Source organism: Mya arenaria, chromosome 8 (assembly GCF_026914265.1).
Source record: "Mya arenaria isolate MELC-2E11 chromosome 8, ASM2691426v1".
Lineage (NCBI taxonomy): Eukaryota > Metazoa > Mollusca > Bivalvia > Myida > Myidae > Mya > Mya arenaria.
This window is the reverse complement of record NC_069129.1, coordinates 65,310,159-65,336,571: the sequence shown is the minus strand read 5'-3', so window position 1 is coordinate 65,336,571 and position 26,413 is coordinate 65,310,159. Positions and strand designations below refer to the sequence as shown.

The 26,413-nt window shown below is 34.7% G+C and overlaps 1 protein-coding gene across 2 annotated transcripts in view; it reads left to right on the top strand.

Moving 5' to 3' along the window:
• Positions 1-22,837, top strand: part of LOC128242297 (uncharacterized) — a 135,380-nt gene extending 112,543 nt beyond the window's left edge. For both annotated transcript variants that reach the window (XM_052959395.1, XM_052959394.1), the window contains 23 exons: positions 1,455-1,556; positions 2,768-2,899; positions 3,086-3,321; positions 4,014-4,155; positions 5,604-5,729; positions 6,844-7,002; positions 7,698-7,905; positions 8,430-8,608; positions 9,092-9,202; positions 9,922-10,081; positions 10,359-10,495; positions 10,610-10,723; positions 10,870-10,938; positions 11,603-11,716; positions 12,618-12,732; positions 13,944-14,060; positions 14,489-14,526; positions 15,369-15,552; positions 16,586-16,866; positions 17,205-17,359; positions 19,855-19,894; positions 20,398-20,511; positions 22,505-22,837. In XM_052959395.1, coding sequence (XP_052815355.1) covers positions 1,455-1,556; positions 2,768-2,899; positions 3,086-3,321; positions 4,014-4,155; positions 5,604-5,729; positions 6,844-7,002; positions 7,698-7,905; positions 8,430-8,608; positions 9,092-9,202; positions 9,922-10,081; positions 10,359-10,495; positions 10,610-10,723; positions 10,870-10,938; positions 11,603-11,716; positions 12,618-12,732; positions 13,944-14,060; positions 14,489-14,526; positions 15,369-15,552; positions 16,586-16,866; positions 17,205-17,359; positions 19,855-19,894; positions 20,398-20,511; positions 22,505-22,521 — 3,050 coding nt within the window. In that variant the 3' untranslated portion in view covers positions 22,522-22,837. The remainder of the gene's footprint in view (positions 1-1,454; positions 1,557-2,767; positions 2,900-3,085; positions 3,322-4,013; positions 4,156-5,603; positions 5,730-6,843; positions 7,003-7,697; positions 7,906-8,429; positions 8,609-9,091; positions 9,203-9,921; positions 10,082-10,358; positions 10,496-10,609; positions 10,724-10,869; positions 10,939-11,602; positions 11,717-12,617; positions 12,733-13,943; positions 14,061-14,488; positions 14,527-15,368; positions 15,553-16,585; positions 16,867-17,204; positions 17,360-19,854; positions 19,895-20,397; positions 20,512-22,504) is intronic.
• Positions 22,838-26,413: the final 3,576 nt, after the last annotated feature.

Sequence of the window (26,413 nt, the reverse complement as noted above, 5' to 3'; positions counted from 1 at the left end):
CAAGTTTAATTTGAACGAAATGAGCATATAAATACAGTATTTCTACCTTATGAGACTATAGAAGATCACAGTAAATCATTTATCATTCAACAATCATTTAATATTTTTGCGTGTTCAGCTATTAAATACACGGTTATAATAATGTTAATAGTAATTCACATTTTCTAGAAATGCATTATTTAGTAAGAAGTTGAGGGTGAATCATTCAAAATTTATGTTTGTTTTACATGAGTATGTATTGATTTTGAATAAGAGCGTCACTTTAAATATTCTAAATGTAAATGTTAAATACTTATCACGATTCACAATTGTTAATATGATTTATATATTCATTAATAAAGTATATCGAATCTTAAATGCTACCTTACATAAATGCTTCAGATTGTATTAAAATGATGTACAAGCTTAAACATACTAGGTTTAATTCTGTGATAATGATTAATAAATTTTCGTCTTAACAGAACATATGGTGAACACTTCAACATAAAGTGATACTCATCTTTTAATTCATAAGAATCACATATTTGACAATGACGCAAATTTTAGAACATAGTTTTAATAAAAAAGGCAACAAAGATCGATAAGGCCAAAAAAATAGTATTTTCGTTAGACTAAACGTAATTGGACATTTTTAAGCAAATAAAAAAAAAAAATTCTCATGTTTTTCAATCAAAACTTATATTCGTTTTCGTGTTACTTTTATGAAAACATGAATTTTTTACATATTTATTTTGGCATGGTTTAGCTATAAGTTGGTTTATCTATCCCGTTTAAAGCCGTTCTGCAACATTTGTGTTGTGTGTGAAATTGGACATTTTTAAGATACAACATAATTTTAAGTAAAACAGGTCATCTTATACATGCTAAATTGCAAAATATATGTGCTTAACTTGAAAAAAATATTTTTTATCAATGGAATTACACTTAAGCTATTGAAATTATGAGGTCTTTAAGTCGAACATATGAGAACAAAATATAAAGAATATTAATGTCAATACTTTAACCCTACTTTTTTATCACCTCTATGTTGTTTGTTTATGACAAAATACGGTTGAAAATTATACCACATGGTTAACGGCGTCTGTGTATTATGTAAAGTCAAGACAAAATGTTGCTACATTGTGTTTAGCGGCGTTTCATCTTCACCGTCGCATGTTTATGTTACACGACATCTCCATTTTCATGGGATAATGCCCATTTAAAAAGAAATGTATATAAAGGGTCGTTCAACAGTAGTGTATATAAAGCACATGTGGTGCATTTTATTACTGATTTCATTTATATGATATTCATTAAGCTTAGAAAATATGTGTGACAGTTTTTGAGTCAGTCTGACTTTAGTCTTTCGGAATATATACGGACTCATTTCATTGCCAACGTACACATTGTATTTAATTAGATAGCTTAAGTTTAGTTTTGGTTTTAAATATGCAGACATGTTTTGTCTTTATTAGATTTGGAATGCCAGTTTGGGTGTGAAGAACAATGTTTACCAGAATCAAGACGATGTGATCGAACAAAAGACTGCTTTTCTGGTGAAGACGAAGACAACTGCGGTATGTGACCGTAATACCTTACTTTGTCCCAAATAAAAAAGTGCTAAATCTGTTACTTGGGTTCATTGACAGTGTTTGCGTACCATTATTATGAAAGAATAGTATAAATGAAATTGAAACTGATATTTTGATAATAGAGAATTTTGTTTTTACGGTTGGGGGTCTTTTGTGTAATTGAAAATGAACAGTGGAAGAGTATTTGTAAATGAACATTTTAGTATACAGATTATGTTATATTTATCATGCACTACTTCGAAGAAGGGGATATATTGCTTCGCACAGATCGGTCGGTCGGTCGGTCGGTCGACAAACTTAAACTTGTCCATTTCTAGCGAATGCCTTGATATAAGGTTCTCAAACTTTATGGAGAGGTCGGGCATGACCAGCAGATGACCTCTATTGGCTTATAAGTCAGTAGGTCAAAGTTCACTGTTGTTTTAACCTTGAACAGAAAAATGATTGTCCGATTGATTACTAGACTGTGCTTAGGCCTAAAGTCTTCAAACTTGGTAGAGAGGTTAGTCATGGTATGCAGATGACCCCTACTTATTTTGAGATCAGCAGGTCACAGTCATGGTCACAATGACATTTAGCACAAAATCCTTTTCCGAGCAATACAAAGAGAACTTTATGACTATCGTCTTAAATTTTAGAAGGGAGGTTGTTCATGGCCTGTAATTCCCCTTTTGTAGACATGTTGGTTTTCAGATCAACTTATCAAATGTTAAGGCCACCAGATTGGCCACAGCAAGGATAATTTTAAGGACAATATTTGAATGAAATAAAATTATCAATAACTTAAATGTTTTACTTGAAAATAGCAAGAATCTGACTATGTCTTATCGATATTAACAAATTGGTTAAATGAGAAAGAACACCAAGTTGTTTACCTCTTCAGTTCACCTTTAATTAGCTATCTGAATATCGGCATTTACAGGATTGCCCTTATCCACCTAAATAGTATCCATTTAACAAGTTATTAAAAGTTTGCCATTAAGAACTGCTCAAAAGCTTTACGAACTATCCACAAACTTGTAGACTCATATACACGCAGTGCGCAATGACCCATTTGTTGCCATTAGAGGGGCATACATGTACCATTTCATAACTTTGCATAATGCAGAAACAGCTACCAAAATTAAGCATAGCTTTTGAAAATGGCTTGTTATAATACGTCAGAGTTAATCCATTAAATACGGATGTACTCGTAGGTTTCAGCGTGACCTGCGGCTTTATTAATACAACGTGTGGTTATACCGATTTGCGGGATTCTTCTACCACTTGGTCCGTCGTTTCCTCGAAAACATACGAACAAAATGGGGAGCAGTACACATTAGAGTCAGGTGAGATGCTACCTATGATTTTGCAAAAAACATGTACATGGCACGAAACAGATTTCTCAAAGACAAGTGACAATGGGTTTTTTTGGTTATTCTATAAGAGATTTGTTTGATTTAAAACATACACGGAGTTAACAACGGAATAACTCTGCGGCGTTGTATATGATGTCAAATTGTCTTTGTTTTCAGGAGACGGAGCAATGATCACAACATCGTATATATCAAGATCATTGGAATACAGAAGTCTAACCTCAGTCGAATTCGAAGTGGATGTTACATCATGTCTTAGATTTACTTACGGTGGGTCTCTTAATTTGCTATCGGTTTCGGCAGTCCGGAACGTGGATGGCGTTGGGGTGACTAATACATCACGTTGGCTCGATACTTACGTCAATCTTGCACCCGGTCAATGGAGACATGGACAGGTTGGCAACATTCTCCAAATAGTCTTCTACATTCAAGTTTACGAGCATAACGATCAAAGCAGCAACCAATTCGTTTTACTGAAGTCCAAGACATGAAAATCTTTTATTTGGCTATTTAATAGGGCACAATATAGGTTCATGCAAAAAAAAAATAATTTGAGTTTAATACATTATTGTGTTTAACTCATTTGACTATCATAATCAAGACAAAGAGAGCATATACTTTGTGTACAGATAAAACATATAAGCGATATTTCGGCGCTGTTTTAACAAGTAGCTATTAATATCAAAAAAATATATATGTAGTAATACTTGTTAAATTGTACACAAATCATATGATTTTGTTTTTAATTGAACTTCAAATTCAAATGAGTAAAACATAATAATTAATTCAAACAATGTATCAACGTATATTGCGCTTCTTTAAAAAATATATCGATATATAAGTATGATTTCTGCTACAAGTTCAAAGTTTGAAATAAATCGTTACAGTAATTGTTGACATGTTTGCCTAAAAATTGAATTTTCTTTAAAGTTTGGCACATGAATTACATTACCGTATGATTGAAACTAATAATATATTATATTAATATTATAAATCATATTCTTTATATTCCTTTTTTATTATGTGTGAAAAAAACGTTTGAGTCCATTATCATACTTATTATTATAAGAAACTATTTTGCCTTTAGATGCTGATTGGTGAAGGAAATTGGATTATATCTTTAACCACCAGCCTTTCTGATTTTATTGGTTCCGTGGATGAAGCTCATCCCTTTATCGCAATTGACGGCATAGAACTACAGCCCGGCATGTGTAATTCAACTGACTTAGGTAAGGTGGGGTTTTTTACCAAACGATACCATTCAAACTTCTATGCTAAGAAAACAAAATGTAACCATTAAATGTCAACCACAAGTCCCGAAAACGTGCACAACGTGGACAAATAACTTCAGTTAAAGTTTTACTAGTAGTATGCTGTTAGAAACAAGGTATCCATGCATTTGATATGAGGATGGAGTATAGTACGAAATATATACTTTAAAGACGACTGAATGATATTTAATTTAACATCGTAAACTGGTTAAGCACAATGAGAGGAAGTGCAGTGTACAGCTAATTACATAGTAGGTTCCCTTTGTTACTTTTCAATCTCCGGGGCATTATTTGAAAACATTTAGATAGAATCTAATTAAACTTTTTAAAATCGTAAAACACTTGCAGCAGAAGTGCATAGTACAAGAACTATAACTTTATTTCAGCTTATTACAAAGTAATAACCGTTCGTTACTTTTCCTTGTCAGGGGATTAACCCGAAAACTTATGGATGAAATTTAATAAAACTTTTACAATAGTATAAACACAATTAGATGGAGTACAGTGTACAATAACCATAACTCTAGTTCATCTTCTTACAGAGTTAATTTACTTTTTTACTTTTATCCGGAACATAACTTGAAAACTACTGGCTGGAATTCAATTAAACTTCAATCAATGGTATAGCACAATGAGAAGAAGTGAAGTGTACAGCCAATTACAGAGTTATTTCCCTTTGTTACTTTTCCATGTCCAGAGCAGTTTTTGACAACTATTGGATGGAATTTAGCTTCATACAATGGTCAAGAAACAATGAGATGAAGTGCAGTGTACAGCTAATCGCAGTGTTTAAGAACCATTACTCTGTTCCATCTTATAACAAAGCTTCTGGACTACTGAAATTATTTAAACAACATCGTTGGTTTAGCAGGTTAAGTTGTAAAGCAATCTATAATAACCTTAACTGTAACTTAAATAATTAAACAGTTATTTCCCTTTCTTACTTTTAATTGTCTGTAGCATAAGTTTAAGCTATTGGATAGAATTAAGGTAATTTCTTGCAGTAAGAATGATTGCACAAGCAGCTTTTAACCTTTAGCTACATCACATTGTCAGTAAAGAATAGGCTTTCGTGGGCCTTTTGTTTGACGGAATAGTTTCACTTTCAAACTTTGTTTCTGGAAGATGAACTTATGACCGGTGCAATGGTTTTAATAAATAATTGGTTCACTTGTTTGACACTATAAAATACAAGTAAAGTTCTACTTACAATCCACCCATGTTAGACGGAGTAATGGACTCACGTCACAAACTAGTTTTTCATTCAAGTGTCTATGTGCAATCGCGGGTATTTGCAACTCCGTCACTTCTGTGACAGCTCTTTTTTTAATAGAATTAAAATAATACAATAGTTATGTTATGAAGGGCGTTAATAAGTACCTTACCATCTTTTTTTATCATTTTAGAATGTCCCGAATCAGCACCGCACAAGTGCAACGATGGTAGTAAGTGTTTCAACGACGATAAAAAATGTGACCGTACCAACTACTGTATAGACGGGACGGATGAAAGTGTGGATAACTGCGGGGAAGGTGAGTGATTAATAGTTTGCATTGATGTTTTATCGAATTAATTTAAGGAATGAATTGCGGAGTTGATATCATTATCGGGGTATGATCGCAATTTGACTGGTCAAAGTGTGTGGAGTCCGAACGCGTTCTTCGATCAGACCAATTGCGTTCATATCCCCGATAATTACATCAAACCCGCAATTCATTACTTATATTTACACCAATAGTTCATTATTTCATTCAAGAATCATTTCATTTAAGAAAAATTTCAGTAATCCTTTCTTACACATTCTGTAAATGGAACGACCCGACTGTAACGGAAACATTTTATCAATTGACGTCACAATAACACAGGAAAAGATCAACCACTTGAAATCATTTTTAAACGTAAAATTGAAACACTTATGACAACAATACATTTAACATATCATAAATAAACACTTTCTAAAATGTTGATTTATGTTTTACGGGACTTGCTTTGACAATACAAGCAATAACAAGATGAACACTTTTCATTTATATTGTTATGCGATGAATTGCGATCCGAACATATTCGAAGATGTTGTGTTCATCGGATGATAACCGCATTTGCCGAAAGGCAGTTCATTTAAGGAATGGAAGTTGAAGTGTAAATATTCAGTAACTAACATAAACAGATCGTTAATAAGTTTAAATATTCCAGGAATAAGAATTCTTGCAAAAAACTTAATTCATCCAACGTGGTAATACCATAATGACAGTTCTTTGAATTGCATCTAATTGTATAAAGTAGTAATCATGATTTTATAGCGATATATGGATGTGACGTCGAGGAAAAAAATCGACTTAAAAGGGTGTGATAGTGCAACAGTGAAATGTTCGTGATTTTAAATGACTTTGAGGCATTGTTTCCAGCGTTTTCAGACAATCATGATGATGTTTTTCGAAAGGAACCATAGCAACATATTTAAAATGAAATAAATGTTATTAAATTATTCATTGCAATATAATACTTATCATATTAAATATTTGAGAATGTGTTTCAGTGAAATATATAAAGCTAAGATCGTTGCAACAGCCCCACTTGTTGGAGTCTTTATCAAAATAATAGACATGGTTGACATTAAAAGCTAATGAAGTTTTTTTTATTTCTTAGTGAGCCTGATTTCCTGCGACTTTGAAGAAGCCTTGGCATGTGGATACAACATCTATAACCCTCTTGATGTCATTGGCAATCCGAGTGGAATTTGGGGAAGAAGACAGGGATATATGCATCAAATACCAGCATATGACCATTCCGAGGGAACAAACGAAGGTATGATAAACAGTGTGTGTATACCAGGTGAAATGCTACGTTGGAAAAAAATATTTTCTTTGAACGAAGACTTTATACTAAGATAACCCTACTATTTCTTCAGCATTTAAAATGTAGCATAGCACAGTCTACTTCGCTTACAAATCCCGGCTTTCGGTCCTCTCCTAGAGTTTGATTGAGATTTAAGATTTTTAAAAGTATTCGACAGGCCTCTTCAAAAAGGCCGCCTGATGAAGTATTGTCAAAACATTATTTTGGATACAAAAATTGTTTAAAAAAACTTCTCACCTAATCAAAATCCAGTAATAAAAAAAGGCGGAGCTCTTTAAGTGTTATAGACTGCCCTTTGTTTCATTAAAAATGGCGCAACGGAAGGTAGATTATCTTTGTTGTGAGTCTTCATTTTAGGCAAAATGTTGCCCTTCCGACGTTGAATATATGACGTAATTCATCACGTGTTATACACACACTGATATTAAAAGAACATTGGTACGTGCCGTAAGGTGTCCGTTGTACAAGTATGTGAATATTTCATGACATGCGACCACATATTACTTTGGAGTGCTTGGTTATATAATTGAACATTTTTTAGGTTATTGGTTATTAAATCATGATTAAAAATAATAAAAACAAATGCCAATGATATATTTCAAAACGTTCATTGTTATCCTAGATTTTCTTTTATTTCCATCCAGGCCATTTTGCCCATCTCGCTTATTGGAATGAAGCTCATATGCAATCTTTTACCAAGCGTGATATGTATTCACCACCGCAAGAGTTTGAACAAGACGGTTGCATCACATTTTGGTATTACTTGAACGGAACAATTGTTCAACCGAATGGACTAACTGCTCAGTTGTTTGTTTCTTTGGCGTACACGGCCGGGGAGATTGAGCTTCTTTGGTGAGTTTTAACAAAATATTTTACCACCGAATACACGAAAGAATGGATCACAAATAAAATATAATATTTGGACTTTCCAATCATTCTTTCCATGCAAAAGCATAAAAAACAATAAAAACCTGTTTCTTTACATTGACTTAAGTGCATAATTTAAAACTGTATCCAATTGATGTTATATGTTTGAATTCGAAAGACATGAATTGCATATGTTCAATATAAGAATCAATTGTTTTCCAACTTCATTGGGTTGCATATAACATTGCAAAAGTACAGGTTGTGCAAAAAAGTTATTTTGAACAAAAATTAAGCCTTTTTAAATATGTTTTTAATTTATAGCTTCGGGGCCACAACATATCCAGTTAATAAAGCGCCAATATACCGCATTGTTTTATCATGTTGGTCAAATGAGTTAACATTTAAATGCATTAAACAGATATAAAAAAAAAGGGCATCAACCTTTATTGTCCCCCTTCAAATTTGACGTTTCAGTAACAAAACTGTATGTTTGATTCTCTTTCACTCAGGTATGATCTCGTTGACCGCACGTTTGACGCCTGGGTTCAAGGAGCGGTGCCCGTTCGGGGAAATGCGGAAGTGTACGTCAACTTCACCGGGATCGTCGCTGAAACTATTAAGGCCTACCCAGGGTCCGTGTCTGTAGATGATATATCGTACACCCCCGGGCCATGTCCGATACAACAGAGTAAGTGTAAACTAAACGCGAGAAGGGTCTTCAGGTGTAGTATTCAATATGCAACCTACGGCATTTTTTGGTCATACATTCAATAACTGTATAGGTCCGTTATTTATATCGAGCAATCCGATTAGCTAGATCGTTCTTAGATTTAGATTAAAACCAATATTGAATACTGCTCCAGTACTCGTTTCTGCTCAGACAAAGCACTTCATTAAACGAAATTGTTTTACTTAAAAGTTCCGTTACAACTGATCATTAAGATATTAGAACAAATCGTAAAGACTAATAGCGATAGTTTTATCACAACGATTGTAAACTAAATTGTATATTATTTAAGGAAAGAAAAACAGTTTTACCTAATCTAGCCTATAAACGATTCAGTTATTTAAACATAACATACGCAAGATGGTGATTGAACTTTTATTCCTCAAATAGAACACTCCATATAACAAAAATAGTGTGTTTACGTACTAGGCTTTGTCTTTGCAGGATGTTCGGATCGCTCGTTCTCGTGTGCATCGAATGGCGTATGTATACCCGCCACGTATGTCTGTGATGGTGGAAGTGATTGTCTGGATGGCTCCGATGAACTCGACTGTGGTATGGAAGTATCTTGGCTAATATCCACAGTATTTCAAATTCATATCTTTACGATACATCATTTAACTATGTTATGTTAAGGATTCAACAATGGGGACATCTGTGTTATGTTTGTACTTCAACAATTTGGACCATCTGCGCTGTTTTCAGATTTCTACAATTTGGAACATCTGTGTTTTATTTAAAGTTCAACAATAAAGAACATCTGTCCTATGTTTAGATTTCAACAATTTGCAACATCAGTGCCATGTTTAAAGTTCAACAATTGAGAACATCTGTGTTTTGTTTAAACTTCAACAATTTGGAACATATGTGCTATGTGTAAATTGCAACAATTTTCAATATTAGTGCTATGTTTAGAATTCAACAATTGGGGACATCTGGCCCCGATTTCTCGAAACTTGCTTAACAGGCTTAAGTAGCTTATTTCAATTAGCCAAAAGACATACTTAAATTGAACTTTTATGAAAGAAAAATGGTTTATTGTGATAATCATGAATTTAATTCTTATCTAAAGTTCTAAAAGAAGTTAATATTACGCAAATAATTGAAAAACAAAAAATAGCGAGCTTAGCTTAATCCTGTTATAAGGGACTTAAGAAGTTTCGAGAAATTGGGCCCAGTGTTTTCTTTAAATAATATCAATTTTGAATATCGGATCGGCTTACCTTTAAAAGCCGAATTTAATGATATAAGTCTTAGTTACACTATTGTTTTAGATTCTCGGCCAGATGGTGATATGGACCTTGCAGGAGGGGACGGGAGCTATGGAGAGCTTCGGTATTACCTAGATGGTGTCTGGAGAAGTGTATGTTACCCGAGCTCTGATGAAATGGACTTTGAACTTGCGAATGTCATATGTGAATTTCAAGGATATGTGTAAGTAATTCGCTCTCATCCAAATATGGTTTCCTGCGCCCTGTATAATCCCTTATCGGGTCATCTACTAACCCCGTTACTTATAATATACACACTTACAATTACTCGATATACTCGTTGAAACCGGTGTCTCGAATATAATTAGAAATACTTTAGATTATAAAATGATCATTTTAGTTCCAGCGTAATACAGTTTTTAAAGTTAACAATGATGACTTTAACAACGTTGTTAACTTTAACAAAGTTCAGAGCATTCGGCCAAACGTCTCAATTTCAGTGGTAACGCGGAGTTGTACGAGGTCGGAGTGAGTCATGGCGGTTCCAATGTGGAGCTCTCGTGCAGGAACGGCACGTGCTCGACCACTCAGGCTTACAGCTGTAACAGGTTCCTAGGGGTTAGGTGTTCGAATGGAGGTAAGAAAGCCCATGTTTGTATACGATTCAAACACGTTGAAATATCATTCTTAAACGAGTTAATAAAACATGCTATTTTTGTCATGATTAACAGATCAATTTTATGGTTTCCAGCATGTTTTTCGGGGAAGCGCCTATGTTCAGGAACTGATGACATTTGCGTACCGGCGGTGAATTTCTGTGACGCCTTGCCTGAATGTCCTGGCAATTCGGACGAACTAGAGTGCTGTAAATATGCATTTACTAGTTTGCTATGTTGAATTATCGCTTGTTTAACGAGTTTGAAGATTATGTAGATATCGCATTTTTATCGTTTTAATACACGTACCTATAAGTACAATAGTATTATACATGTTTTACATGTTGTGCTATAGATTGTGACGTTGACAGTGATGACAGCAGATGCACGAGGACAGTTGATGAATGTGATGGACTAAACTGTCGTATGTTGTTTTTGTTAGCAGTTTGAAGGAATAATGACAAAATGAGGAAAGAGTTTGTCACATGCCTTCAGATAATTAAACTGGTCATGAATATTTACTTCTTAAGTCCCCATTTATGCATGAAACCTTTGGGCAACCAGCTGAATGTATCCCTCTAAAGTGTCTGTTACTCTGAATAGCCTACCACCTTTGAGAAGTTTGTTTGCACTCTTACTCCCATATAAGGTTTACCACTTTTAATACAAATGTTTTAATATACCAAAAAGGATGAACGAATGTGAAAAACAATGGTTCTTATAAAGGATACCGAGTTTAATTTGAAATAACGGTGCAGAAATCACGGTATATTACCTCATGAAACGAAAAAAGATAACAGTTAATCTTTTAATACCCCAAACATTTAATATGTTTGTGTTTTCAGTTATTAAATACACGGTTAAAAATCGTGATGTTAGAAAAAAAAAATTCTATAAATGCATTATTTAGTAAGTAGTTTAAAGGGTTTATCTCTCAAACATTTATGTTTGTTATATATGTGTATGTATTGATATTGAATAAGAGTTTCACTTTGAGTATTTGGCTCTTTGTCTTGTCCCTTAAGTCGCAATTGCATTCTATGCATTGTGCATATTAAACGAATAACATACGATTGCACCGTTTTCAGAGACTTGTAGGATGCAAGGGAAGTTCGAGTGTATGAACCATCAATGCGTTGAGATTAGTCAGAGATGCGATGGCCATAAAGACTGTTCTGATGGCACTGATGAATACCGCTGCTGTATGTTGTTTTCAATTTCAAATAAGCAAAAGCACCGCTTTTCTTTGCAGTTTGCATTTTAAAATAAGCACTGAAGTTCACATTTTCAAGTAACTGAACTTTGAAATAAGCATATTAACTATGAACTCTCAAAAAAGCATTGTGAATTTTGAAATAAACACAGTGAATTTTGAACTTAGCATAGTGAGCTCGATATAAGCATTGTGAATTTTGAAATAGGCATAGATAATTTTGTAATAAGCATAGGCAAAGCGAATTTTGAAATAGAAAAGTGAACTTAAAAATAAGCATAGTGAATTTAGAAATGCCAATAATGACCTTTGAAATAAGCATTATGAACCTTGAAATACGCTTAAATATTACGCTTTGAAATAAGCGGAGTGGAATTTTAAATAAAAGTGAATGCCGCTGCTGTTTGTAATTAACACTTTTTAAGAGAGCCATTAAAACAATGATTCTAATCGTTAAGTTAATTAAACTAGATGTGTAAGGCCTTCTAGTTCGCCAACTCCAGTACTTATTGACAAACGATTTTTAAACATCGATATAAATTGTATTTGGTATTTACTGTTCCTCTTGTTGATTATCTGGTTGACCTCGATTTTCGATCTGCGTGCTTATAAATATGCGTTTGTTTGTTTGTTTAGTTAATATTTTGTTTTTGTCATTAAATAAATTGTATTCATGTTTAGACCTGAACAATCATGACGTAATATCATTTGAATGAAATATTAGCTAATTTTTAAATAATTTTTCCTTAATGATTTCATATCTGAAGTATACATTTTATAGTTTTTCTCTATATACGAACATTTAACGGTGTTTAGCATGTTGCTATGTACATTGTCATTCAGTTAAGTTATTATTATCAAGTTATATTTAATTATTTATATGACAACAGCCCTTGTCGAGGAGGACAGTGTTTCACTTACGTACAATGGTCACCAGCTACCCGTGTGCTATAACGACGTGGACAGAGAGATGGCGGACACTTTCTGTAACATGGCAGGGAAAGGGTATAATAAGTCTTAACAATATCAATGGTATTATCGATTACACTTCGACATCAGTTTCTTAATGTTATTTGAATATGCATCGCTGGTATTTATCAATAATTGTTGAAATTATAATTATTCTCTGTTTCTTTTTATATTGATTGCGCGGCTTCATCACATTTTATTAATATAAAACATAACATGTATAGAATATCTTTCTCGGATTTGTAATAACCATACTTGCAAACATATTTCAAGTCATGTCACAATATATGGTGATCGATGTAACTCCAAACGTTTGGCACCTATGCACATGAAACTTTACAGGAATATCGGTCAGCCTTGACAAGTGGGTACCTGCAATATGTGTTACATTTAACTTCGGCTTACAAGATATATGGCCGTAAATAAGTAAAATATGGTCTTAAAACTATTGTGATATACGTAGCTCCTACAAGTATTGCAAATACACTTGAACGGCGCCGGAACGTTGACCAGTATTGGAAATGTGTGTATCTTAAGAGAAATCGTCCTTGATTTAGTAAAATAAGTTCCGCAAAAGACTGTGTCGTATGTAGCTTCACAGCCATTGCGCCCTCACTTAGCATCTTGATTTGAATGTTGGTCAGCAGAATACGATGTGTGTGGCATTTCCTTTCCTCTAAAAAGAGTAATGGCCCTTGACTTGGTCAAACAAGGTCTGAGAAACTGTGTGGCATCCAACTTCAAACGTAGTGTACTTATATCAGCTTTGGATACTGTGCAACTGAAATTTGTGTGATTTTTTACATGGTCTAACATCAGTTACGGTCCTTTACGTAGTGAAAACTGGTATTATTCTTTTACATGTGGGATTTTCCTTGGATAAATGTTTTGCTTAACCAGTATTACACCTACACCTTGAAACGTCATATAAATGTTGGGCGGCAAGGGAAATTTGCACCTGCAATATGTGACGTTTCACTCGTTCTTACAAAATTTATGGCCCTTGCTTGTACAAACTGGACTGAAGCATATTCAGGCTGATAAATACACTGATAGGATTTTCGTTACTGTTATAACGCTCTTGTTTCTAATTCCAACCTACGACATTAAACTATTCCTGTGTCAGTGTGTGTTTGAGAGTTGTGGTCACCTCAACGATAGCCTACTTCAATTCTTTACCGGTGTCTTACCATACGTATTAATCGGTTTATTTAACAACAAGTGTTCTACTTTTTTCAATGTTACAGATCTTTGAATGCGGATGGTATACGTCACGGTTTTAGGACGATCACGGACGGAATTCGTGTAACGCCGACTTCTGAACCATCTGTTTTACCTGGAATTGCTATTGTTGGCGAACCCTCGTAAGATATATTTGATAGTTTTGCCTTTGGAAAAAATAATCAAGCTGTGATACGTATCCCATCATTTATCGATAAAGCTAGTTTGATGCCCGTGTGGTCCGTTTGTGTGTGTATGTGGTGATTATCAGTTTGTGTCTCTGGTTCGTTTTTGTTAAGGCTCTTGCCGTGTGCCTCTCAACGGGGCTTATATTTGAATTTTTAACTACTGGGCTTGGCCCTGTAGTTTTTATTGAATTACTGTTTGTAAAAAATCTTTATAAATAATTTCAAACTAACTGCCATTCATTCGTCCGTATGCAACGTTTGCTATCTATCAAACCTTTCAAGTAAGGATAATTACTCTTTCTACATATTGGAACAGAAACATTGTAGCAGGAAAGAGTCAGATTATGTCCCTTTCACTTGTGTGCATTATATATTTCTTTTAGATCCTGTTACCCACTGATACTCGACTGCCAGATACCAGGTAAACTATTCAATTATATGCTGAAGTTTTAATTTATTCTCGTTTTAATTAAGTATTACCATAGACAATTCACTTGCTATTTATCACAGTTCAGAATATTTGAATAGAGTTTTCATATTGAATTACCAAATAGAGAACACATTTGTTTGAAATGTTTGGCATATTTGTCACAATTAAATCAAGTTCATGGCGTCCTTCAACAGGAAGTTCATCCATACACTTAACAATTGACCATTTGGTTTTTGCCAGTCACATAATCAGTTGCCCAAAAATATATAAAAAATAAACACAATCACATGCATAAAAGATGCATTTTCAATAGAATAACTTGAAAACCTCCTTTAAATAATTTCGGCAAGAAGCAATGATTGCTTTGTAAAGCGCCGAAAATTTCTTAAGGCGTAAGTTACACTTCTAGCCATAAAACATCAAGTTTTAAACGTTATTATGAAATCTGCGATCGTTTATGTCAGAAGTATTTGTTTCCAGACATTTGCGATATAGAGTGGCTCATTCCAAGACAAAAAAAATATAATATAAAAAGTTGTCAAATCAATTTATCTGTAAGAGTGTAGCTCTAAATCACTTGCGACTCCTACACATAATTTTACATTTAGACATATGTCATCTTTACAAAGCAAACAGAACAAAACCAGTAACGACGACATTTAATGACTCGATTAAAGTACTAAAACATGCATTGATACTAGTATAAGCCTGTTTTGCAAAGTGGTGAAAAACAAATATCAAGACTTTAGTATTTTACGTAATTGAGCCTAAAGTATATTGTTATATACGTTATTGATGAAATAATTTGTATATGTGTATATGCCCTTTTTCAGACTGCGGAAGTCCCGTTTACCTAGAGGACTTTGTTCGCCCTATGATCATACACGGAGATGACGTATTGCCGGGAGAGTTCCCTTGGCAAGGAAGTCTACGTTATTACGGCGGCCACTATTGCGGACTAACGTGGATTGGCGGGAAATGGGCGTTGACTGCCGAACACTGCGTGGACAGTTATGGGTACAATACTTGTTTTTTTAGTCTTTTTTAAAACATATTGAATTGGAAATATTTAGAGTGAAAATTTTTTGCTGGTTTTTGATTAACGATTTTATTTTGATTCATATTCTTTTGAAATGTTTGATAATATAATATTTTCATCACCTTGTGAAATCCAAATGTACATCTTTCAGTAGTCACTACGCAACTCAAGTACATGTAATATCAAATTTGGTGCTCACTCGATAAAATGTATCACGATCTTACACTAAAAGAAACATGAATCCTATTATTCCATCATAGATATTTGTTTTCCAGTTATTGACAGTTAAAGTTTGTTTCAGGTTCTTAAACTGAAACTTAGTATTTTACAATTTAAGAAAACGGGTATGGTTTAAAATTGACTAAATAATTATAAAGAACACCCCGTCTTTGTCGATGATATAATTATTTGTCTTGTTGACAAAGATGTTTGTGTTCTATGTCTTTGGCGTTTACTCTGTGCCAATAAACGGGGTTTATGTTCAATCTTTTGGCTGAGCTTGTTTCTGTAGCTTTTCATATAGATATATAAGATGTCCTCAATGGTTGTTTACGCTTCACAATAGTTTAAATGTTAAAGCTGCACTCTCTCAGACTGACTGTTTTGACAATGTATTACTTTTTTCTTCGAATGAGCCAATTTATACAAGTTTGGGAATGTTTGTAAAGTTCGTGGACAGGCGTCGTATTTAAAATTCATATCGATATTTTGCTTAACTTTCCTATTTCGGATCATTTAGAAAATGAATTTTGCATATGTGCGACTGTCTTATTGTCGTTAATGGTGCTAGGTAAACAATGGGTATGGGACACGTAGCACTTTTTGAGGGGTAATACAATTCTCAAAACAAAGTGGACATGATACAAAATCATATGAAATATAACTCTACATTAAAAATGTATTCAATTAGCCATCCTTTTGAAACATGAACGGAACTTATATGTCATCGTAAACGTTATAAAGATGTTGGATTGAGAGTATAATAACTCATGCATATCCTTGTCCTTGTAGCGAGTATGCGGTTTGGTTTGGTGCTGTTAAGTCGGCGGAATTGGGGGAGTACGGCCAAGAAATTCCCGTCGTGCGTGTACACCATCACCCTAACTACGTCACGTTTGTCGAGGGCAACGACCTTGCGCTTCTCGAGTTACAGTATGAACCAAACGCGGACAATTTCACACGGCCAATCTGTCTTGGAAACACAGAGAGTTTTCAGGCGGTCATCGCACAAGGCCAGGAGGCGGAATGTTACGTTACTGGGTTCGGTAACCAAAACGAAGACTACATTCAAGGTACCACCGATCTTTGTAAAACGTGAATACTGCGTTTTTATTGTGACAGAGATGCGTTTGGGTTCGTGTTGTGTTTATAGAAGATGCTAATGCACCTCTCGTACGAAATTTCACCTTTTAATGTTGCAATACATGGTTCACATAGTTTTGGGAAATCGACCAAGACTTCCGCTGTCTAGTTAATTTAGGATCATAGCTAAGTGTTTTAGACAGGTTGGCATTTGTGTACTTAACAATGTTATCAAACATATCGAGACGGATAAAATGTATCCTTGTGCTAATGAAAATCAACCTCATTACTTGTATTCACAAACGATTGTTTTTGTTAACTGTTACAGTTCAGACCGACTGGAATCTGCGAGAGGTTCGGGTGGATATTGTACCGAACAGCAGATGCGTGGAACTGATGCAATTCATCGCTGAATCAGTGGACAGTGTCGGCTACGACGCTGTCTGCGTCTCACATCAACTTCCATTCATGCCCGCGTGTAATGTAAGTCTCTCAACAGCACACGGCGCGCGCCCCTCGCCACTCCCAACCCCCACCACCACCTTTCATTGTCTACGTGAACTTTTAAAGTCATTTGGTATATGAAAAAACTAAGTATGCATAAATTACACGAAAGTGCACTATGATGTATATGGCATATATAAAAATTATTTAGGTTTCAGTTGATGGGGATGCATCCTAATTCGCGCATCCAAAGAGCGCACATCTTTAGTAAACTCATCAAGTTGTCCATTCTCAAATATAACAGCAATATCTTAATATTAAACAATCGCTTCCACAATAACGACGGCTTACTACAGAAACGTATTGCATTGGCAACGAATGTGATCATCGCGAAACTCACACAAGACCAAACTTCATTCGAAGAGTCAAACAGCTATTAGTATATCAAGTTAAAGAACACTTCGTTACACTCTTTAGAAAACAGGTTTTATCAGTTATTTTGTGAAGGTTTTGGTGTTTTTTCCGCAGCTAAACGTTTGTCAATGATTTCACCTTTTTTGAAGGAATGTTATAAATCGATAGTAGTTCATACGTATGGCTTGGTTCAGGTTCATTTAAGGAATGAATTGCGGGGTTGATGTCATTATCGGGGTATGAACGCAATTAGGTTGGTCAATGTGTGTGGAGTCCGAACGACTCCACGCGTACTTTGACCAACCCAATTGCGTTCATATCCCCGATAATGACATCAACCCACCAATTCATTCCTTATATTGATAACGACACCCCAGAAGCGGACAAAATTAGTTAATCAACCTCTAAATTTGAAATATAAAGACTTAAATCTGGAAATCACAACAGGTGATAAAATTCTTGGCATATATATAAATGAAAACCTTAAATGGGATACGCATATAAAATTTCTTAGGAAGAAAATATCTAGTAATTTGTGGCTATTATCAAGAATTAAAGTATTTATTCCTGTTAATTATAGAATAATGTTTTACAAAGCCTATGTCCAACCACATCTTGACTATTGTAGTATCATTTGGGGTAGTACAAAACAATCAAATATCCAGGTTTTAGTGCGATTACAACGAAGAGCATGTCGTATCATTCTAGGTGAACAATATACCACTTTAAGCGAGGCTTTGAATATAATTAATTCTCTTAATATTGAACAGAGGGTTTCACTATATAAAGCCAAATTTATGTACAGGGTATCGCAAAATGCAGTCCCGTCAAGTATGGAATAACATTCCAAATGAAATAAGACAGAGCGAAAGTATTAAAAGTTTTACAGTAAATTATACTAAGTGGATAAATTCGAATCAACAGTCATAAAGCTAAAATTGTAAATATGGTCATATGTAAGTCTGTAAGTTAAACCTCTGCCGCCATATGTATGTATTATGTTGTTGTGTAACATTGTTATCATGTTGATCATGTTTATGAATAATGCTAACTTTGAATTTGTTATGCTGATTGTTATATTGCTATATAATTATGTATTTGTATGTATGTAAATATTGCTTTAGAGGGCCCCAAGGAAGATTAGTTTACACTAATTGGGTTACCCTCTGTAAATAAAGACTTTCATTCATTCATTCATATATTTACACCAATAGTTGATTATTTCTTTCAAGAATTGCTAAAAAAATACTTGAAATCACTTTAAAACGTAAAATTGAAACACTTCTGGTACCAATATATTTAAAATATAATAAACTAACACTTTTAAAAATGTTGATCTATATTTTACGGGACCTGCAGACACAATACGACCAATAACAAGACCAATAGCTTTCATGTATATTGTTATGCAATGAATTACGATCCGAACATATCCGAAGATGTTGCGTTCATCGATTGATGAACGCAATTGCCGAAAGACAGTTCATTTAAGGAATGGAAGTTGAGGTGTAAATATACAGTTATTAGTAAATACATAAGAGACAGTCAAGAAGTTATCAAACTTGCATTATTCGTTACAATTTCCAAGCTTTGTGGTTAAGACGAACAACAATCAATGTTTATCTACAGTTTGTAATTGTGTTTATATATAGTTCAATGAGGTAACGACAGTGTGTTCACCACGTGATAAATAACGTCATAAATGCTGCTTTTGAAGGCAACAGGGTTTAAATGAGAGTTTAGCTTCTTGTAAAACACTTTGTCAAAACTTTTCACCGAACGGCCGCCTGACGGATCACTGTTAACACACTATTTTGTTAGCAGGTATGTCAAAGTATTTAATGAATCTAATAACCTAATCAAACCCCGGTTAAGAAACAAAGGCGAGTCTCTTTAAGTGGTAAAGACTGTTGATCCTTTGTTTCATTTAAATAATGAAGGAAATAAAAGTTATCTTTGTTTTCAGTCTTTATTCAAAGCAAAATGTTGCATTACGACGTAGCATTTATGACGTGATTTACCACGTGGTATACATACACTGAACGAGAAGTATGTAAATTAAACGTGTCTAAACTAATTCCCTGTTGTGTTCAAACATGTGTTCAACTTTTGTTTTTAAGGGTGATAGCGGTGGACCTATGGTATGCAAAGCCGAAAACGGTAAGAACTTGCTATTGCTTCGTTCAGGTCTTTTTTAAATTAAAAATACATGCAACATGACCCCGCGAATATATCTTAATATACTGAATATATCTATAATGACCTTGCCCTTGTGTATTATGGTCTTGCCCTCGTGTATTATGGTCTAGCCCGTGTGTACTCTTAATAGATATTGAACAATGCATTGATCAATGCTTAAGTATGCTGAAAAGCGTTTCAAAATTATTGAAAATTAAATAATTGTAAGCTAAAAATGATAATAATATGTTTTAAAGTATACCCCCCTAATGTTTGTTTTTAAGAGTATGTAAAATAAATGAATTTAAAAAGTTCAAAACAAATCGCCAATAAATATCAGTGAACGAGTCCATTTACAGTATAGTTAAACTACAATATTTCAAAAGTAATTATGGAAGTAAATCATATTTCAAATATCTAATTATAGGTTTTCTTTCCATGGATATTTATGTATTCGTGTATGTTTGTTTGTTATTTATTTTCAGGTGTGTTTAAACAGTACGGCGTTACCAGTTGGGGTTTGAGGGGCTGTGACGATTTTGCTCCAAATGTATATGTCAACACTATATACCATGAGCAGTGGATATTGGAGGTTACAGGTACACAAATGTTTATATGTTAACACTATAGACCATGAGCAGTGGATATTGGAGGTTATAGGTACACAAATGTTTACATGTCAGCACTTTAGACCATGAGGAGTGGATATTGGAGGTCACAAGTATACGAATGTTAACATGTCAATACTATATACAATGAGCAGTGGATAATGGAGGTTACAGGTATACGAATGTTTACATGTCAGCACTATATACAATGAGCTGTGGATAATGGAGGTCACAAGTATACGAATGTTAACATGTCAGCACTATAGACCATGAGCCGTGGATATTGGAGGTCACAAGTATACGAATGTTAACATGTCAATACTATATACAATGAGCTGTGGATAATGGAGGTCACAAGTATACGAATGTTAACATGTCAGCACTATAGACCATGAGCTGTGGATATTGGAGGTCACAAGTATACGAATGTTAACATGTCAATACTATATACAATGAGCAGTGGATAATGGAGGTTACAGGAATACGAATGTTTACATGTCAATACTATATACCATAAGCAGTGGATATTGGAGGTTACAGGTACACAAATGTTTATATGTTAACACTATATACAATGAGCAGTGGATAATAGAGGTTACAGGTACATGTATACAACTATTTACATGTCAGCACTTTAGACCATGAACTGTGGATAATGGAGGTTGCAGGTATACAAATGTTTACATGTCAGCACTATAGACCATGAGCTGTGGATAATGGAGGTCACAAGTATACGAATGTTAACATGTCAGCACTATAGACCATGAGCTGTGGATAATGGAGGTCACAAGTATACGAATGTTAACATGTCAATACTATATACAATGAACAGTGGATAATGGAGGGTACAGGTATACAACTATTTACATGTTAACACTATATATCATGACTTGTGGATAATGGATAGTGCAACTTAACCAGAACGATGTGTAAAGAAATTTAAAATAATGAGAAAAAAATGTACAACATGTAACGCTTGGGCGTTTAAAATATAAACGAACGTCATTTATAAAAAATAATAGAAATACATTTTAAGGTCATCGAGGAGAATAAATAAAAGTATCAATCAATTGCAGTGTTTTAACGTGTTTTTTGTCTTTTTCTACGTTTAAATTGATTGATAGTGAATTGTAATATTGCATACATAATTACGATTCCACAGAATGAAGTTTTTAAGTCAAACTGCTAAATTGAAAATTCTATGCGATCTATTTGCAGCGTAGTTAAATGTTAAGATTTCTTTCCATATATTCGATGGAAAATGGCCGAGGTGTTCCTAATAAATGACACGCACTTTACTCTCTAACGGATACGCATTGCGAGTGATTTATTCAGATCTTTGATAAGATTATTTATGGTGGGGGGGGGGGGGGGGGGGAGTTGACGCACACATGTCATACAAGATAAAGAAATAAATACAATTTAAAAAAGAGTTGCTGGAAATCAGCTCCTAACTTTTCATTCAATTTAAAGACCGACATGAATTTGAAATGGCGTTTATCCGATGGTTGGCAGACAAAATACATAGCTATAACCTAACATAATTAGTGAGGGGAAGGGGTACGGAGAATAATATGTAAAGATTTTTTCGAAGAGGTTAGCATTTTGATATAAGAAATAAATCATTACTCCTTGGAATAGGTACTTATAACTGAATATTTTCTTTTTCGGAACTATGTCAACATTTTGAAACTTGAAAGGTTTCATCGACTGTTATTTAAGATAATCATACTAATAATGAGATTTATTGTGTGGGATTAATTAGGGGATTATACATCGGAATAACGTGTCATTGAATACACAGTATATGTGTGCATGTAAATGAAGAAATGGTAACATACAAATACACGGGTTTTTATTATATAATTACCCATGTAAATATCTATGACGAAACGAATGGTAATGAATCACTTTGAGCCTAAAACAATAATTTATGTTGTATCGGTTTTTACAATGTACATTCATGTATCTTTTTCTTTTTCAGGAATACCACAAATTTAGGGACGGGACATCATTTGCAACTGCATCCAAAAGATGATCAGGACAATTCAAAGTGATTAATATTTAAACTGTATAGCCTTTTATATTAACACGTCATATTATCGATATTATTTGAAAATCACATTTCTTCGGAAATAGAAATAATGTGTTAAATGCAACCGTTTTAGTGTCCCGTGAAAAACATAGTAAGTAAGTTGAATGAAGCCTCGTATGTTTTTCCTGTTTATTTTTCTACATTTATCTTCTTCTTTTATGCCATTCTATATTTTAGTAACTGTTTTGAAAACTAATAAATTACACACATCTTTAAAAAATGTATCGCTAGTTCACTCTGTGTTCTTTCGTTGTTTCTTAGAGAATTCTTTTTAATCAGCTTAGCCAATTTAAATCAAACTTCACAGAAAATGTCTCTGAAGGATTTTGATTAAAAGCTTTTCAAAGATTCTTTTAAACAAATCGTCAATTTGAAAAATGTCACGAGCATAAAGAACGAGGTCATGAGCCTCCGCGGAAATGCTCAACTTGGACGGCGGGACGTCATTTACACGTAGCGTCGAGTGTTCCTATCTCATTTCGGATATGCTGCACACAATAGGTTTAAGGTCCGCCGCCTAACATCCGAATCTATAAAAGACAGTAACCATTTTTCTGTGATGACCTGCCGTGCTATATTGAGAAAAGTCCTGCCAACTCGAATGTTTTTGGATGCTTGATGTGAAGATAGCACGTCGTAGATTGAGAACAATTCACCATCTAAGAGTCCTGTCACTTTGCCGTTTTCTTGTCGGAATTCCTTTTTTAATTCTGTCAATTTTCCTATATAATTTTTGGAGCCATGTTTAAAATGTGTTTACTTGCTGTCTTAGTTAAGCCCTCCTGAATATTGTTCACAAACAGGTGAAACAAGAGCTCGAGGCGATTACCGCCTTACCATCCTTGTTTTTTTCTGTTATTCCAAGCGGATGTAACAGATACATTAGAAACCGACAATGCATATTGTGACTCGATTGTTACTATGAATAAGAATTACTCCTCTCTTTTTAATCTTGAAATTTGCAGGTTTAAAGGTAAACTACTAGACTTTCTTAATATAATGAATGCATGTCTGCCAATATAATGTAACGGATCGAAATAGTATATCTGCACACAGGTTAGCTATTTGATATAATAGGATACGGGGTTAGTCTAGGTGACCCGATATAGGATATACGGGACAAAGTAAACCATATCGGGTGAGAGCATTGTCGACATTGTCTCGTATTCCTTGCTTGACATTGTGGCAAAGGCATCGTTAACATGGTTAAATCAACATGCTTCTACACAAACATACAACTCCAAGAAAATAACAAAACGGCATACATATTATTGAGTCTGCAAATTGAACTGCTCCGAGGTCAGTGGTGTTTGTGGCTTACATTTTGCGATTTGGGTTATGCTTGCAGTGAATGCGCTGCGATGCAGAATGGATATTAAACAAAGGTGCGATGAAGCAGGGGTATCAAAAACGCAGTTAGCTAACGTAAACAAGAGCTGTCGTAAGACAGTGCGCTATACTACGCCGCTTTGTGTTAGAAGTGAAAATGATGTAATATGAAAAATAAAAAGTAAACAAAAGCCCCTATATGACAAAACCGGGTTTTTTTAATGATTGGCAGAAGAGATTCAGTTTCAACTGCTTTCTTCTATTTTTGTAACCGAGCCCCAAACGCAGTCCAATGGAAGTCTTCCATAAACTCTTCCTACATATCAAGTTTGGTTACAGTATGTCAACCATAACTAAAGTTATTGTGTACCAACCGAAAATCTATTTTTGGTAACAGTGACCTTGACCCTAGGGGGCCAAAAGGCAATCCAATGAAAGGTCTCCATAAACTTGTCCTATATACCAAGTTTGGTCACTCAACGTCAACCATTACATAAGTTATTCAGTACTAACCATATTATGATTTTTAGCAACAGTGACCTTGACCATAACTCTTGGGCCCAAAACATAATCTCATGAAAGGTTTCTGGAAAACCCTTACTTAAGTTATTCAATTCTAACCCTTTTTCTATAGATAGTAACTTTGACCTTGACCTTGATCCTAGGGACCTCAAAGCAATCCCATGAAAGGTCTCCATATACTCTTCCTATATACAAAGTCTGGTCACTTTATGTCAAACCTAGCTTAAATTATTCGATACATAAGGTGACTTTGACGCTGCTCTCCCACCAGCCTGCCTGAACAATGTCGCAAGTCATTCTAATAAAAAGTTTTCCCTTTGTGGAAACCTGATTAAGAATATAAAAATGTGCGTGTCAAAAGAAAAAAAAATGAAAGAAAACAGTTAATCAAGGGTCATAATTTGTATTTAGGGTTAAAATGGAGTTATGTAACCTTGTCGTAAGATGGTCGTCAATAATTCTGCGAAGTATTAACTCGATTGAATGAAGTGTATAGAAGTGTTTTTATTAAAATCCCAACTTGCCCTAAAACTTTAACCTAAGTACCTTAGTCAATCAGGGGTCATACCTTGTATTAAGGATAATATGGAACCTAATTGTGCGAAGGTCCCGAACAACTCTGTAGAGTATTAAGTTAATTGAATGCAGGATAACGAAGTCGTTAACAAGAGATGTTTGTCAAAAAGTATGCCCCCCCCACTAGCGCAATGTTGTCAGGATTATTTGAACATTTGAATGAAATATGCATGGACCGAAATGACAACTGATTTGTCATAGACATTGGATGCCTTTGAAGCAGTTTTGACAGCTTATGACGAGTCAAAAATGGAGAGTAGGTACAATTTTTAATCATGTTCAGATGAATACTGATATTTGCAGATAATCTCTTAGCAGCAGGGAATAGGTAAATATGACAAAATTTTAATGATAAATATGACTTATGACCATGACCTTTGACTCTATGACCCCAAAATACATAGGAGTCATCAACTGGTCTCCGAAAACCTAAATGTAAAGTTTGAGGGCAATGGGTGCAGGCATTGTCAAGTTATCACTTAAACAATATATTCGCATTTACACAGACAAGCTTTTTGCGTTCAAGGTCACTGTGACCGTGACCTTTGGTCCGATTACTACTAAAATCAATAGGGGTCATCTACTGGTCAGATCCAGACTCCATATCAAGTTTGATGAACATAGGTCCAGGAATTGTTGAGATATCACTGGGAGACGCTATATTAACATTTTTGCGTTAAAGGTCACTGATACCTTAAAGGTCACTGATACCTTTAGCCAGATGACCCCCAAAATCAATAAGGGTCATCATCTGGTCAGGCCCAACCTTCATGTCAAGTTTAATGACTTAAGGTCCAGGAATTGACGTTTTGTCTTCAAGGTCACTGTGACCTTAACCTTTGACCCGATGACCACTAAAATCAATAGGGGTCAACTACGGGCCTTTTCTTGTAGTCAAGTTTGAGGGTCATGGGTCAGGGCTTGTCGAGTATTCACTCGGACAACCTTTTATTATCTAAGGTTATGTGACCTTGACCTTTGAACAAATGATCCTAAAAATCAATAGGGATCATTTACTGGTCAGGCCCAGCCTCCATGTCAAGTTTGATGACCATAATTCTAGGCATTGTTGAGTTATCACTCGGAAAAGGTTTAAAATCCGTTTACCATTAAAGGCCACTGTGGCCTTGACCCTTGACCAGATGACCCTTAAAATCAATAGGGGTCATTTACTGGTCAGGCCCAACCTCCAAGTCAAGTTTGAGGGCCATGGGTGCAGGCATTGTCGAGTTATTACTCGGACAAACTTTTATCATTGAAGGTCACTGTGACTTTGACCTGGTGACCTCTAAAATCATTACGGGTCATCTACTGGTCAGGCCCAGCCTCCATGTCAAGTTTGATGACCATGGGGCCTGGCATTGTTGAGTT